At 42.2% G+C, this 17556-nt stretch overlaps 2 protein-coding genes across 4 annotated transcripts in view; one reads left to right on the plus strand and one right to left on the minus strand.

Moving 5' to 3' along the window:
* ralgps2 (Ral GEF with PH domain and SH3 binding motif 2) overlaps nt 1-17556 on the minus strand; it is a 90122-nt gene that overhangs the window by 47791 nt on the left and 24775 nt on the right. For 2 of the 3 annotated variants that reach the window (XM_083970640.1, XM_083970638.1), the window contains exons 2-5: nt 15276-15383; nt 10966-11096; nt 10570-10677; nt 9896-9946 (exon numbers count right to left, since the gene is read on the minus strand). In XM_083970640.1, coding sequence (XP_083826766.1) covers nt 9896-9946; nt 10570-10677; nt 10966-11025 — 219 coding nt within the window. In that variant the 5' untranslated portion in view covers nt 11026-11096; nt 15276-15383. Of the gene's footprint in view, nt 1-9895; nt 9947-10569; nt 10678-10965; nt 11097-15275; nt 15384-15747; nt 15805-17556 lie in introns of all 3 variants that reach the window. The other variant, XM_083970639.1, reaches the window with a different exon arrangement.
* Nucleotides 14654-17556, plus strand: part of zyg11 (zyg-11 family member, cell cycle regulator) — a 50606-nt gene continuing 47703 nt past the window's right edge. Inside the window, exon 1 of the mRNA XM_083970634.1 lies at nt 14654-14853. The gene's annotated coding sequence lies outside the window, so the exon portion shown is untranslated. The remainder of the gene's footprint in view (nt 14854-17556) is intronic.

Below are 17556 nucleotides of genomic sequence, written 5' to 3' on the forward strand. Positions count from 1 at the left end.
CGGGGGAACAGTGGAAGGAAGATGAAGAGATTATTAAAGGGATAGTTCACCCAAAATTGAAATTTCATTATCTACTCCCCCTCATGTGGACTAAGGGCTGGGAGAAGTTTCAGAGTCCTCCGTGGCTTCTCTGAGTTACAGGGGGTCTCGGTGTAGCAGTGCATGTCCATATAACGGTTGCAAATGGGTACCAACTGTCTTCGTAACAAAAAGACACACCAAAAAACATCCAAATACCTCCATGCTGCTCGTATGTAATGTCCGTCTTGTATTGAAGCCCTGAAATGCGAAATTGTTCCGAAAAAAATTTAATAAGTCTATATTTCAAGCTTGTTTGTAACGGAGGCCCCTCTTCCTGGTCCGTCCAAATCTTGCGCGATTTGCGCCGCCGTAAATCTCTTGAAAAATAGACTTATTTAAATTTTTTCAGAACAATTTCGCATTTCGGGGCTTCAATACAAAACGGACATTACATACGAGCAGCATGGAGGTATTTGGATGTTTTTTGGTGTGTCTTTTTGTTACGAAGACAGTTGGTATCCATTTGCAACCGTTATATGGACGTGCACTGCTACGCCGAGACCCCCTGTAACTCAGAGAAGCCACGGAGGACTCTGAAACTTCTCCCAGCCCTTAGTCCACATGAGGGGAAGTAGATAATGAGTGCAATTTGAATTTTGGGTGAACTATTCTTTTAAGTCTTGAAAGTATTTTCTGGGGTGGTACTTGGTGTAAAAAGTTTGAGAACCACTGTTTTAAGACATTAAAAAAAACACTCAAGAGGACCCAAAAGCATCTTCCCACAAGATTTACGAGGCCGTGTGGAGCCTGGTCAGAGTCAGAGTGTGTTGTCTGTGTCGCAGCAGGATGTAGCTCAACCAGCGTAGGGAGACTCGAGACCGTCTCACCCACAACTCTTTGTTTATTGAAAATCTGTCCTTTTTAAATAAGAGCTTCCCTCCTTCCTGACACCGTGTCAATCATTCTGGTCTCGAACTTCCACACAGCTCTAGTGTTGATTCTCCAACAGAGACATTCCACAGTTACCGGGCGGTAGCGGTGTTTGTGTGTCTCACGGCTCGGACCGCCACCTGACCACCCAGGTGGGCCATACGGCCAGGAGGAGACCCGCAGACAGACCTACCTCAACAAGACCACATCGTTTCAACAACTGTCACTGATCCTGCCACACTAGACCACCTAGGCCTGTCCTCTAATCTACAGTACCTCTCACCTCTGTCCATCTCTCAGCCTGCAGCTCAACATATTCAAGGTGAGACATTACAGGCAAAAACACTCACACTACACAACTCTATTTTTCATGCGCTGATCAATTTTGAGATTTTAGGCTATTTTGCTTCCTTAACATGTCTTCTTTCAGAATAGTGGAAAGAAATGGTAGAAAATCCACATTAAGGTGGTTATTACTTCATTTCGTCTCTAATGTCAGTAGATTTCTCCTAAATTCACCAAAACATAATGCTACTGTGACATACTGTGCTGTACCTGTCATGTCACATATCATTGTAAAGCTCTCTCTCTCTCTTGAACAATGATAAAAAATTGTCATTTCCTTAGTATCAGCAACAAATCGTATAAGTACAATTTACATTAACAATCTATGGAATTTTACAGGGTTAGTCTTTAAAGGCCATTTTCTCAAAATTAGTTTTTCCTCAGACTGAACTAGAAATCTCCACTTCAGCAGCACCTAGAGACACCAAACCTCGATATATAATTCAAAGCCTGATTTATACAACATTTTATTCCTAAAAACATGGAGAAATTAGATTTTTTTTAGAGCTGGTGACAGTATTTTCTCATTCACATTTAAAGAGATAATAATTAATGCAAAATAAATGTCAACAAAATAAAACAAGAATTGTGAATGTGGCTTTATCCAATGTGTGCATCTTTCATTAGATATTGCCTCATTTACATATTTAAAGATAAGATTTGACAAAACGTGTAATACAAACCTCACCTAATCCCTCTTGTTCTGAGCTTGTTAAGAACCAGAACCAGTTGCCTCATGTGTATTAAGGAGCAGGGAACGGCTCCACAGCTTCTCCAGAGACGCTTTTTATTTTATCACTTTCTTGCAACCTTTATATTCTACTCTTCTTCTGTGGCCTTACAAACAGCAGGCAACATTCAAAAAGAAAAAAACAACAACAGCCTGACAACAGTTGAGTTTCTGGAGACAGGCTCTGACGAGGGAGATCTGGAAAGGAGAGCTTTTTAAATCCTGCACTAAAAGTACAGTTAAAAAAAAAAAAAAGAGGCTGCTCGGCCAAACCACAGACAGCCTGTCACTTCTACATGCTGGTCTGACTGAGCAGCTTTTTTTCATTAAAGCACAGCCCTATGGAGCTGCCAGAGGCCCGCTGTATCTCCACTGTCTATAGGTGTGTATGGTTAACACCAAGACTCTACACCAGTTGTTGCAATTACAGACGTCACAATATGAGGAAAAAAAAGAACAACATTATCAGTCCAGTTCATCTTTAACTTTGAATGAATTGGACTCATATCATACGAGTGTCGGGAGGCGGAGAGAGTCCGTAACCATAACTGTACAAAAACATACACAACAAGACTTGATATGGAGGGAAAAGGCCAGCAGATGATCTGCTGAGAGGAGGAACAGATGAGAAGAGATCCACGGCCATCAGGATGTCATCATGTGAGCATTAGAATCTGAATCTGAATCTGATTATGATGCCAAAAAGATTTCTAACATTTGCTGTGGTGTTTTGATGCCTGAAAAGTCTGTAGGTCAGATAGCTTTAACGTAAACAGGACAATGTGACAATGAATATCAAACATTTACAATAAAATGTTAAGAAATATTAGAGAGAATATAAATGTGTTCAATACAATACAGCTGAGCTGACTATGAAAAATGACTGGGAGACTGTGGATTAGTTCATTTTTTAAGTACCACAGTTTAAGGGTTTCACCAATACTGGAATATAGCAACGCCATCGCCATCAACAAATGAGATGGCAAAGAGTTTTTTATGGTCAGTTTCTCAGCCGTACATGAAGCACTTTGCATCCACCAAAACACCTCTTACTGTAACTACAGCTTTAGGTCACCTTGGCTTTATCTCGTCATCTCTTGATGCTACTTTTCTTAAAACTATTATATAAACAGAGACTGAATACGACAACCAGATGCAGCTAAACCGCTAAATGCCATGACCTCATGTGAGATACCACAGCAATGTCTTGTTTTTGTGTACAGTGTGAATGGAAAACTCAAGGGCTGAGCTCCTGGAGAATATTAAAGAGAGTTCATGGGCCAAGACAGGAAGGGCAGATAAAGGTAAAGAACAGGATGGAAAAAGACGAAAGATGAGGAGGGGAGGAAGTGAAACTGAGAAAAGGAGGTTTGCCGCAAGAAGAGATCTGTTGAGAATGACAGGAAGGAGTGCAATGGAAAGTCTGCACCGTCGTGTCTGTTGTTGTTCTGTGCTTCAGCTGCTAGCGAGGCAGGGGAACCCTCGCTCTGAGGGACCAGTTCTACCACTGCTCTACTGATCCGCTTCAAGGGATTCCCTTCACTCGCATTCACAAGACCTAAATGTGACTTTCACCCACCAAAATCTGATCACTTCATCTTATAGTCCATCGCAATATTTTATTTCAAATCCATATTTTTCATATGGGTTTGTTTATTAACAAACTACATGCACACATTCAGGGCTGTGGTTCATTTTGTGTTGCATTTCAATCTCTGACTGCTGGTTGGCAGCAGTCATTCAGCCGCTGACTCCTCCGCAACAATAAGAGTACAGGTCAGTGGCTCAGCATGCTCCACAGTCAAAAAAGGAAAAAAATCTAAATATATCCTATCATTGCCCCTGTATGAATGAATGAATTTTGATTTATTTAAAGCAGAAGTAAGCGATCCAGTGGTTTTGTCTAACTTCCTGTCAGCAGATGGAGTTAGCAGTCCCCGTCCTCGTCCCTACGTCACCACATTCACGCGCATCCCTTGGCTGCACACACAGAGAGGACCGCCCCTTTATGCCGTTCTCTCTCCTCATTGGATAAAGGTTGTAGGATACAAGGAAAGTTTTCTCCTCGGCTTACAGCAGAGCAGAGGGACTGACAGACCCGTGTTTCAGACCAAACACTCTATAGAAGTGATTGCTGTCGGAAGATAGAACTATTTAAGACTTATATTAACACAAACATTCCGCTTACTTCTGCTTTAAGTGTCATGCAGCAATAAAGGTGCTCAGCCTATAAGGGCTTACAAGACACATTTCATATTTGGACAACAAACAAAATCATCAGAGCACAGACAAAACCAAAACCACATGGAATTCACATAAACAATTCACTTTTCCTTAGTGTCCAGGCACTTTTTATGAAAGTAGCTATAGTAAAGAAAAGACTTCTTTTCTGAAGAACCATTCCAACTTCACCTCATCATCAGCCCAAAACAACTCAAAAGGTTTCACATTTGGCATTTTCTGACACAAAAACTGCCTGGCTTCATCATATAACGGACAATGAAACACAAAATGCAGTTCAACCTCAATTACATTTAGATTACATAATGTGCATAGTCTGGAAGGAAGAATCCCAGCCCTCAACTGGGCACATAAAGATCTCTTGGATCTGACCAGTGGCAAAGGAAGCCCTGTATCATGATGATGATACGCATCATTTCGACAGATTCCTGCCAATACACAGCTCTAATCAGAAGTATAATAATAATAGTAATGGAAAGTAAATCACATTGTTGTCTCTGACTGAGACGTGCAGGCCGTGAGCAGCAGCCTCCATCATCACCTCGCTGTGCACACCATGGAAACAACGACTTTCCCAGAAGCTGTTAGTACATGTACACTATGTATGATTCTAGGCCATCTGTCATGACAAGTGAAACCAGACTGGGCTTGTATCTATATGAAACTTCTATCATGCATTTCATACTGCTGTAATAGTAGTTCTAAACACAACAGTCTTCCACTGGCATCCAGTCCTAAACTTTGGACCAAATCTTCTTTGACAAGGGGAAAAGTGGTCAGTGTGGTTTTTCCTGTCTGTGCTGCCAAAACATTATTCTCCTCACCTCTCCCTGTGATTAATGTGCACTGACCATCATGCTGACAGGCTGCTGTGACTGCTGAGGTGCCCTCGTGTGTTTGTTGTGTAGCAGTTATTGTCCAAACTGGTCAGCGGGAAAACAACATGTTGGAGCTCCAGGTCTACAGAGAGCCAGCCGTCTGCAACGTCAGGTAGGGTTAAACTAAACGTTCCTGTATCTCACCATCAGACGTCTGGTCCGTAGGCGTGACCATGTGAAACATTACCTGCCTCCGACTGCAAGTCACCGTCTCCCTCATGACTCACATGATGCTTTCAATGTGTTGAGAGGCACTCTGTGCTAAAGGCTCAGACACGGGGAGCTGACATACTTCTCAGAGGTACGTCAAATGCAATGTGATCGCTGCTCCCTGAGAGCTCAGGTCCAACCTGCCAGCCAAAGCAACTCAATTACTTACTTGGCTGTTGTCATGGCTCTGTGTTAAAAACAAAAGACAACCCCCTCCCCCGCATTCAAATCCCTTTACATCACTCAGTTTGTCTTTTCCCTTCAGCTTTCATTTCATAAACATCTAATTGTAGATCATCAGCTGCGTGTCTGATTGCAGAATTGAAAACAGATCTAAGAAAAAGGGGGAAAGTCCGATGTCTTATTTCATTACAATTCTTCCACACTTAACCTATTATTTTCACTTGCACATCATTTTACTCTACATTTCTCATTAGCTGATAATGTAATCTATAGTGTAGGGCCCTACATCCCACCCTGCTTCCTCTAGGTTAACAGATCCCATCGATGCTACAAACCATTAGGAATCAGTGCGTCGTAAATTTAGATGAGAGAAAAAGATTTAGCTACAAGTCTCCTGCATCCTTTTCCCTCCTCTCTCTGATCCATCTTGTCATTTTAATGGCATTTCACTCTGCTGTGTAAATCTGCAGCCAAGAAACACATCAGTGATTCAGCCAGCGGTTGTAGATTAAACATCGGCCTGCTCTCTGCACCATAGATTATTTCACCATCAAAAAAACAACAACTTCTGCTGTTCCAATCAATTATACCTGCACTGCAAACAGGAGAAGACCAGGCTACGCGTTGTAGTCTGAGAACAGAGATAGCAAAGAATTTGACAGTCATGACAAGGGTCCATCACATCAAGTTCATTCTGACAGTCTCCATTGCATGGCAGTGTCTTATGAACTGTCACCTATGTACCATTAAAAGCAGATGGGTTTAGATTCAGTTTGTCTCTGGAGTCTAGAGTGTCAGGGGAGTGTGTGTTGTGATCTTTACACCTGAATCTCTTGTTATTGATCCTTCACTTTCCCTACTTTATTTATAACCAGAGTTTGGAAGAGAGGAGGATAGTGATACTAATCCATGCCTCTTGCCCAGAGGGTTTGGCCCTAAGTAACCCCGTCTCCTTACACTGTCTTTGGTGTCTGCATCCACAGCTCTCGTGTTATCTTTTATTGCTATTATGACAGACAGTCATCTTTTCTTCCTCATCCAGAGGGGTTAGTCTGGAGCTTCCGGGCTCCTCTCCATACATCTGCTCTATGTCAGCACTGGAAAACTTGAGTTAATGAGTTCCTCTGTTCGACTGAAATATTGTCCGAGCTGATTTTCCCGGCTCTTGCCAGAGTGTCTGTTTATGTATATCCATGTAAAATGTTGTAAACATGAACATGCGCACAAACCATGGTCGTCTCTTTCTCACAGAGTCACTCTCTCTCACATTCATATTATGCTAAGACAGTTATGACGTGTTTATGGTTATGAGGGGAAAGAAATCTTCAACATGGACACCAACAAGCCAAGTCTAGTTTATGGTCATTTCCAACCATTTTAAGTAGTCAGTACAGTTATTACAGAAATGACCGCAGCCTTGGAAGACCAGACAAAAAACAGTAACATCAAAGCAGAATATTGAAGTCATGCCGAGGACAATATTTGCACTGAGCCATCTAAAGGGAAACTTAATTTACCTGCAGTAACTACACTGCAAAGCTGCAGTAAAAACATTCTTCATCAGTATGACCGCACACCAGAAACACTTGGAAGTGGAAAATGGAAAATGTGAATCGTCTCTTGTTTGTTGTTATGCAAAAAAGAAAAAATTAAAATATGTCAATTTGAAACCCTCTGAAAAACATCTGGACATGTCAGTCGAATGCAAGAGACTCCACTGGAGGGATCACATCCAATCAAAGGTCAGCTCCCTCACTGCTATTGTAACAAATTACAACACATCACATCATGGAAACTAAGGCCGTGTTCAGACTGCCAGCCAAAATCCGATTTTTAGCCCATCCAGATTGGAACCGCATAGCTCTTTTTAAGTCTGGACAGTCCCAAATCACATGAAATCCGATTTTTGCAAACCGCATCGAAACCACCTTCGGGAGGTGGTTTCAGATCGCATTTGGACAGATGCGTTTCAGTCTGAACAGCTCCAAACACTCAGTTTTGATCTGTGTCACAGATCCCGTGAGCTCCAGTTAAATATCCATTTCCTTCTTGTTACTTTTCTTTTATGCAAACTACCGTGTTGTTGGCGACAGGAGTGGCGGCGACGGCGCGCTCCTCAGTCTCTGTGGCTACACACACACACACACACAGAGACACATACACACCAGTCTCTGGTACACGTACACGTACACACGTAGACACGCACACACACCAGGCGGGCTGAGGTTGAAACTAGCGGGGTAGTGCGGCTGCAGCGCCGGGCAGATCAGGACTATGCTGCAGCGAGAGTAGCCTCTGCTCCGACGTCGTTGCTACAGCAACCTGTCAGATGGGTCAATAATGTGGCCCAGTCTGAACAGAGCCAAATGTGATTTGGACACTTGCTAAAAACAGTGTGGACAGTCAGCCCTAAAAATGGGATATGAGAAGGAATCAGATTTGAATCAGATCTGCCTGCAGTCTGAATGCGGCCAAACTACTCTCTGCCTTCTCTCCACTCTCTTCCTCATCTTGACAAAATGATATGGCAAACATGAAAATGTTTTTACTCCAATTATGTCTGTAACTGTTTCCCATTAATCAGTTACCATCATTTGGAGAGTAGATTTTAGCATGACACAGCATTTAAAGGGTGCTTTAAGGAGAAGAACTGCACAGCTCAACATTTTAACCAAGTCATTTCATATTTTCCTATTCTGCAAACACACACACACACACACACACCTGCTCTTCCCATCATGTGTCTGCAAGACTGACAGCAGTGGAAACTATAGTTGCGTTTAATTCAGTCATGGCTGTTTTTGTAGCCAGTGTTGTGAGACAAAAGCAGAGTGAGAGCAGGAAAAGCCTCACTAGTGCACTCTGTCCTTGCCAGGATGCTGCTGGGTCACTCCAGCCTGCAGCCTTCATCTCCTCGTCAGCCCAGGATGAGCACAACAGTCCATTCAAAACGCATCATTCTTCAATCCCACTCGCAGCCCCTCCAACATGGGGCTCAGAGGCAGGGGCGACCCTTAAATCTTCACTCTGAACCATTTATTGCTACAGCAGACTGAAATAAAGGGACATGTATCATTAGGCTTGTAAATATCACCCAGTGGAACCAGACTGAACATGGGAACATGTTTGCACACATGAAAAAACCTTCATCCAACCTTGATGAAAGTTATCTAGGGACTTCAATCTACTGTTTTTTTTCCCCTTCAGACAAAAACCTATTTATAAGTCTCCAGAAAGTAAAGCTACACTATGACATCGTTTCTTCAGTGAAATCACACACAGTGGGTCTGACGATGATATCATGCCAAGCGTGCTTTTAGCTGAGATGAGAACATGTGCAATAGTGGGAGTTGTAGTCTACCACCCCACACTGGGCCTGTGGTCTGTATGCTGCTTTTATAAGGCCACAATGGCCAACCTTAAACAGGGCTTACCCACACCTGCTGCCAGGAGGGGTCTCACAAATCAGACCAGAGAAAGCCTCAGGTTGCTGTGGTAACAGGCAAGGTGTGGATGTGATAGGTGTCCCTGTGTGGGTGGTCTGATCACAGCTGCTGCTCAGATAACTGTGATAACTGCACAACTGTGCTGCAGAGAAGCCGAGTAGGAGACTCTTATATTTTCATACATGCAATTACATGTGTTTTCTATGGAGGTTTTTTCCTTTCTTCATTCAAGAGCGGCGTTTATCAGTGAAGGGCATGGTTTGCTGATTTCATGTTCAGATTTTGTAATATATTTGTAACATAGCAAAGGAATTTGAAAGACAATATTGCAAAATCTCAACATGAAATCAATAAACTGTCTCCCTACATTGATTTAGCACACACTTGAATAAAGACAGGAAAAAGGGCTTTACTTTGTTAAAGCAGAAGTAAGCCAAGCGATCCGGTGGTTTTGGCTAACTTCTTGTCAGCCGAGTTAGCAGTCCCCGCCCTCGCTGCACACACAGAGAGGACCGCCCCTTTATGCCGTTCTCTCTCCTCATTGGATGAAGGTTGTAGGATACAAGGAAAGTTTTCTCCTCGGCTTACAGCAGAGCAGAGTGACTGACAGACCCGTGTTTCAGTCCAAACACTCTATAGAAGTGATTGCTGTTGGAAGATAGAACTATTTAAGACTTATATTAACACAAACATTCCGCTTACTTCTGCTTTAACTGATTCACTGGGTATTCTTTGCATAATTTGAGATGAGAAGATCTGATTGACATGTCACCATCCACCTAAAAATATCAATGGGTTTGAAAGGCGTAGCTGAAAGTCCCACTTGACTTCTCACACTAGGTGTCAAAAATGACAGATGACAAATGCTAAGCTGTCATCTCTCTTCCCTCTTCAGGCCTGAGTGCACTCACCTCTGGCTGGATGGCTTTGAACACAGGAGCATCCATGAGGGTGATCTGGCCCTGCAGAGGACAAACACAGCAGGAGTTGGACAATGAAGATTGAATTTCCCTCTAAATCCCACGCACCTATTCAAGACCTACTTTACTGTGCACTGCACAAATCATTAAATTGCCACATAAATAAATAATCAAGCAATAAAATGACAATACAATGACAATAACGGACAATAAAAGAACCATAACCCTTAAGGGTTTTCTTGACACACCAGGTGTGAGGAGACATTACAACAAAACATAAAGGATAAGACTGCCCCCCTGTGGTGGCACGCTCCGGTGCTTTATGCATTCAAATCTGTTTGCAGGAACAAGGGACTTGTTTTATTTGTAAATATGGTCAAATTAAAAAAAACAGAGAGCAGCATGTTCTCTTCATTAGGTAAGGCTCACTCAGCAGCAGCCGGGTCCTGTTTGTTCAGAGTTGCTGAGGAAGACTTGCGCAGAGGAAGCCAGGAGAAACGTCTGTGCAGTAGGCACTGCCACACATCATCAATTATTACTGATCCAAACTCTGACCCCATTTCCTCCTCTTTCATCCCACCTCCTTCTAACTCCTGTCAGCACACCACGTTTGTCCATTTAACACCCAAACATGCACTGTAACCCAATAAAAACAATACACTTACTGCATATTCTTCAGGAGTGACCTTAAGCACATCGAACACGACAGCATCAAAACTCTTCTTCAGCTCTGAAGAGCCCTTATCACTGAGAGATTCTGAGCTGCTGCTCTTCTGTAGGAGGACAAACAAACACACACACAGTTGCATCAGAAGATATAAATTGAGAAAAGAGCGATACGTGCAATATGAACAACATTATAAAGGGAAGAATTACAAATGATCTGTTGTAGTGTACTGTAGCTATAGAGTCACTGAAAAATGTGATGACTTGATAGTTTGATGAGGAGAAGCATCGCGTCACCTTGTGATCATACGCTACAGCTTTCTGTGTTGAAGATACTTCTTGTGCATTCATCTTGCAACACGTGTACACAAGTGTGTGAGTGGGCGCGGCCTCACCTCAGAGACTGTTGCAGCAATGGTGTTGATGCTTGATTGGCCATTAGGGAGGTCCATCATTCCCACACCATCTAGCCCTAGTGCAGGAGATCATTCATCATCCTCAGCTGCAGCAAAGTCCACCCGGCCCTCTGGAGACACACACACAAAACATAGACAGTAGGCAAATAGTATAATACCATGATCACCTGCATACATAGCAGACACATCACTCAGCCTGTTGCAACAGCTCCACCTACTGGCTCAACTACACTGCTTTTAGTATTCTCTCTTAAACTCTCAGCTCCTGACTCGACTACAGAGCTGAATTCACCTGTAGAAAATGAGCTGTGTTGAATTTCAAATGGTGCTGAATGTGATGGCAGGTTCAGACCTCGTCCCAGCAGGCCTATGGATGCCATATGGACACAACACGTTCACAGTCTGTCACTTACTACACCGGAGAGAGTACAGGACAGAAGGAGCTTAGGCTGAGCATTAAGAAGAGATCATCTGTGAAAGGGAGCCACAACACTGAAACAGCTTACACCCAACTCTCCAGTATCACCTGCTGCCATTCAACGGCTCTACAGACTGGACCCGAGTCCCACTACTGCACACAGGAAGGAAGTCTGCACATGGAAAGTTAGAGATATTGTGTGTCTTCTTGAGTGTATTTGTTCTTTTAATAAAAGTCTCAACACTGTCAAATCATCAATCAGCATAAACATTAGTTTATCAATGAAATGTTGCACAAGCTGCTTCTTTAAGTGACTGAAGGAGTCCAACACTTCTCATTATTCTTTCAATACAACCCACAAAGTATCCCTCACAGTATCGGCAACAACACACTTTTTGGAAACAGGTTGTAGAGTGGCAGCCCCAGCGTTCATGTTATATCACAACCTGAACGTATACTATGTGTACACTGGCATGCAAAAGTACACATTTTTGTTAATGTGAACAGTTCAGCAAGTGGAAGATGAAATGATCCAAAAGACATAAAGTTAAAGGGATACGCCAACATTTTCTTTCCGTGTCTTTCCTCACTCCCGAGTCCATGACCAGCAGGTAGACACTACCTATACACTTCCAGTGTTTGAGCTAAGCTAATTACGGGCGATTCGGCTCTATCTCCCTTGTTACTGCACGAACAGTCGAAAGGATGGTGTCTATCTGCTTGTCATGGACTTGGGAGTGAGGTAAGACACGAAATTTTTTTTTGGAGTATCCCTTTAAACATGAAACACTCTTTTCAATATTTTAAATCAATATCAGTGTATTCTTTTAGTTTTCTGCAGTTTCAGAGTGAAAAAGGGAAACAAAGCAGCAGCCTGCAAAAGAATGGGAAACCCAGGAGACTTGAGCTCTCAGATAGACAAGATATTTAGAATATACAGTACTGTGCAAAGGTTTTAGGCAGGTGTGGAAAAAAAGCTGAATGCTTTCAAAGATGGAAGTGTTTTGTTTTTTTCATCAATTAACAAAATGCAGTGAATAAATAGACGAGAATCCTAAATCAAATCAATATTTGGTGTGACAACCCTTTGCCTTCAAAACAGCATCAGTTCTTCTAGGTAGGTACACCTGCACACAGTGTTTGAAGGACCTGGGCTGGTGGTTTTTTCCAAATATCTTGGAGCTCCTCAGATCCTTCTGTCTCTACATGTAATCCCAGACAGACTGGATGATGTTGAGCTAAGGGCTCCACCACACCATCACTTCCAGGACTTGTTGTTCTTCTTTATGCTGATGATAGTTCTAAATGACATCATTCATGGCTGAATGTTTGGGGTTGTTGTGAATAAATTTGGGTCCAATCATACACCTCAGTCAGTACGTTTACATGACACTTGAAAAAAACGAATTATTGCCTTAATCCAACTACAACTGGACAACTGAAGTGCATGTAAACACCTTAGTCCGACTGAAATCGGAGTTGGAGAACTCTGATTAAGACACCCAGATAATGCGATTGGAATTCGATTTTCTCCGTCATGTATACACCTTAGTCGGAGTATAACTGGACAATGCATGTGCGCATGCTCCACAACAGTAGAGACGGCACCAAGTGGAGCAGAGAAGCCGCCTGAACCCGGCAAAGTAAAGAAGAAAACCCAACATCAGCACCGATTCAATGCATTTCACACAGCGCAACCAGCAAGAGTGTTTTATTAAAAAAAAGAGAGAGAGAGAGAGAGAGAGGGAGGGAGAGGGAGAGAGGAAAAAAGGAAGCCCGTATCCTATTCTCAGCGCGCATCCAGCCCAGACTGGTGCGTCTGGTCGGGAACTGCAGTTGAGAACTTATTATTAAGCTTACTAATTTGTTTATATTCAGTTTTTTACGAGGTGACAGAGAAGTCAACAGGACAGGAGGCGTATTAACCTGCTGAAACAACAGGTGACGCCGCATGAGGGGGCGGACCCCGTCAGTTATTCGGTTTTCTCAGTTGCATGTATATTGAGACAAGGACAGAAGTCTGATTTGACGCCAAAATCGAATTTTGAGCATAGCTCGATTAAGCTCTGCATGTAAAAGTACTGACTGATGGTATTGCATGATTCTGACTTAACAGCATTTTTTCACGCCTGCCTAAAACTTTTGCACAGTACTGTATATATAGTTTGAAATGTAAAGGGAATGTGTCATCTATAACTTTGTGCCTGAGATCATTTCATCTTCCACTTGCTGAACTGTTCACATTTACAGGGGTGCCCAAACTTTTGCATGACACTGTATACCTGTAGTATGTATGACTATGTGGACAGAAACCAGCCTAAAGATTAATGCTCACTGATCTGATGCTTCATCACATGTCTCATTGTCACACAGTTGGACTGGAATCTCAACCTCAGTTTCTCACTTTTCTCCTGTGCACAGAGCTGAGACACCAGGATACTATTCTTTGCCAAAAGCACACTGAGAGACGGTGATGAAAAATAAGGAGTCGCTTAGAATAATGAAGGCCAGCAAAAGGATCCCTTGTGTATTTGACAATGCTGGCCTGTGTGTGTGTGTGGATGTGGTGTGTGTGTGTGTGTGTGTGTGTGTGTGTGTGTGTGTGTGTGTGTGTGTGTGTGTGTGTGTGTGTGTGTGTGTGTGTGTGTGTGTGTGTGTGTGTGTGTGTGTGTGTGTGTGTGTGCGTGCGTGTGTGTGTGTGTGTGTCTCTTTTTGGCTGATTCAAGGCTCAAGCTGAAATGGCCTGTGCTTTAACAACCATTAGCTTCCTTCTATGGTTGAATCCAGCTCAGCCAAGAACAAACAGCACTACATCACGTCAGCTGCCCTCACTGTGTTTGACATCAGTGTGTAATTGCACTGGAAGCAACATCCAGTCTGTGTTTACAGGTCTAAGTCTGTCTGATGTTTATAAAGTCATACATCTGTAATTGCTTTACTTCCTGGCCTAATACCTACTGTGTGCAGGTTTATCCTTTGGTCTAACGTTCCAATTATGTCACCGTTACCACACAAACAAACATGCTGCTACGCATGCACCCATCTGATCGGACATCGGCCCAGGTATTGAGTAAAAAGTTAGATCACAGAGCAACAACGTTTTACAAAGTTAGGACACTTGTTTTTTCTATTTTATGTGTGTAAAGCACTTTGTGTTACATGTCTATGTAGGAAAAGTGCTCTATAAATAAAGTTTGATTTGATTTGATTTGATTTGAATGTGCCTTCACTCTCTTACACATGGCAAGGTGTACAGTTTATTAATTCAACTACGGCTGGGTGATAAATCCATTTTTTTACTGAGTAATTCTAATTTGTAATTCAGGTCGACTTGTTTTTAATGAATATCGTGTTTTTCTTTAACATCTGCCACCAGCGCTCCCTGCTGGGCTCCCTAGGCTTGTGCAGGGCGGTGTATCTTCCAATTTTGAACTCTTTCTTATACAAAAGTAAGTATGTCTAATCCTAATCTTCCGAATGCTGTTTGCGGGGGGAAAAAGATTGATTTGAATCGTGAATTGGAAAAAAAATCTGATATTTTTTCAGCCATATCACCTGGCCCAAAATTCAACAGTGGTATCATGTATCCGCCTATATAATATGCCAAGCCCAGGTATTGGTATCAGCATGGGACTGAAAAGCCACAACAGTCCATTGCAAAGACACACATAGATACATACATGTCGACTACGATTCATTTACGGTATATTACTTGTGCCTTAGTTATTGAGTTATTGTATTATGTCTACTCCTGTAATGTGTTCAACTGAAATCATATGCTACAAGATAGTCAGCCTACAACCCTGCAGGCACACAGATGTCACCACAGGTTGAAAAAACTGTTGTCCTTGCACAGCCAGGCCATACTCACCAGCTGTTTGTCAGATGGGCATAGTGCTGTATTGAGGTTGAACTGCTGCTCTGTATTGCTGCCTTTGTCTATCGAGTCCCGTCTTTCTGGGAGGCTGGCCCCTGTTGCCTGTGTTTAAGTGAAGAGAACAAAAGAGAGACAGAGAGGAAGAAAGCGTCATTCTTCTGAACATGAGGAGAGCCCACGCAGCCATCAGTAACAGACAGACACAGCCAAAGAAATGTGTAGGTGCTTAATAAACCACCAGCTACTGCAAACCATGCTGCTGAACACTTGTGCATCCTCCCAGTCTTCAGCTATTGGTACAGTAAGCATTAGCTCACAAGAACACAGGGGAGGAAGTCTGACAGGACTTCAGTCCATTGAAACCTTATTTTCAGGTAGCTATACATCATAGACATTAATATTTTATATATTGCAACTCAATATAATACAATAACTTAGTATAATCCCATTTTGTGTGTAGATGTACCAATCAGTCTCCATCTGATCTCAGATCTGGTATCAGCCAAAGTTTTCCCAGCAATCCCTGAAATATGAAATATTTAATATAATCTCTGCTTGAAAAAGGTTTTTAGGTGTGCATCGGCCTCTATACCTTGCCAATATGAAATATTTAAATAAATAATTTCAGTGCGTCCTCTGCCTTTTACATTTATTCATTCACTGGTGCCGACTTGTGTTAAAGCTCCATAGCTTTTCTTTGATTTATTATTTTACATAAAGGTGATTCCTCAGAATTGGAAGCAGGCAGCAAGGCATAAAATGAGGTTAACAGAGAGCACATACTGGATGAGTGCTCAGAATTGACATGATTTGTTGTATCGGAATTGGTGCTGGAAAAACAAAAAGCTGCAAAGTGCGTCAGTAATTAATGTCTGTATCACACCTGTCACCCCAGTTTTCATGTTTAAAAGGAATGTGTTGATAGAAAGCTGTGAGTCACTCCAGATTTCACAGAATGGGATTCCAATGTGGTCCAGACTCTTTGCACCAACCTCATGCGTCAAGACTAAATCTAATCTTGCTCAGTGCCTCCACACTTCTAACATGACTCACATTAGCCAGCAGGAGTCTCACTAGTCTCAGAGATAAGGTTGTGTTGGACTGTACTTCAACTGATAGTGGCCTTTAACCACTAGCTACTGTACTGTAGGGTTAGTTGTTATCCTGTTGGACAGGCTTACAGAGCGCAGCAGCACAACAGCCAACAGGCACTGACTTGAAACCTTTATTGACCAGAAAACATCATCTCAGAGCTCCACAACTAGTCTGATGAGATGAGACTGGAAATGCCTGTCTGTCTGAACACACACTTGACAGAGACATTGCTCACATCTATACTCTGTCATTGTCACATAGCAGGGTGCTGAGCAGCAGTAAACAACCCCTAGCAACAACTCGACTGCTGTCACTCACCTCCTTGTTGTCATGTTCCCAACCCCGACCAGTTTATTTCTTATTTTTCTTCTCTTTTATTGAGAATAGTTAAACAAACAGCTGTACTTAGAACAGCAGACATGTGCTCCAATGTTACATATTCATAAGGATATGATTGGTATTAACAATATAATAATAATGAAATAAGGTAGGTAAATAAATGAAATGACACAGGGATAAGAAAAAAAAGGGGAACAGAACATTAGTCCTCTTTGAAAAACCTCTCGTATATATCTGTGGATGTGATGCTTTCTTTAGTCTCCATTAGTGTGAGTGGTTTAATCTTTAAATTCATGTAAAAATCTTCTTTAGTTGGGTGAAATCTTTGAGTTTTTGCATTTGTGTATGTGGAATTTGCCGAACAGAATGAATAGATTTGTAATGTCATGTTTTCCATGGACAAACCACATTATAACACTTTTACAGTCAATTTAGATGTTCATGTTAATTTTACACACTATAAATTGTTCAAGTTGAGTCCAGAAATTGATTCATTGGGCACAGTGGCAGAATAAATAAAAAGTTTGGGATTCTGGTTCCATATTACAAAATCTGCATTTGTTTTCAATATTTAAAAATGTAGATCCCTGACCAGTGTATGTCCAACGTTACAGCTCCTCGTGACGTCCACACCTCCAGCTAGGCTAGGCCTTTTTACATTCTACACCGCCACCCCTTGGTGACATTATACACCATGCTTTACTTCCTGAGGGTTTAGCTGAGATATATCATGTGAGTAGTGATACGGGGGGAGGTTAAGTGTATTTGGGAATGCTGGGAATGTTGAACGTTGACAGTGTTTGAGCTTCACCGGGATAATGCTTCCTGATGATATGACAGG

The sequence above is a fragment of the Trachurus trachurus genome (genome assembly GCF_905171665.1).
Source record: "Trachurus trachurus genome assembly, chromosome: 4".
In the NCBI taxonomy this organism is placed as follows: Eukaryota; Metazoa; Chordata; class Actinopteri; order Carangiformes; family Carangidae; genus Trachurus; species Trachurus trachurus.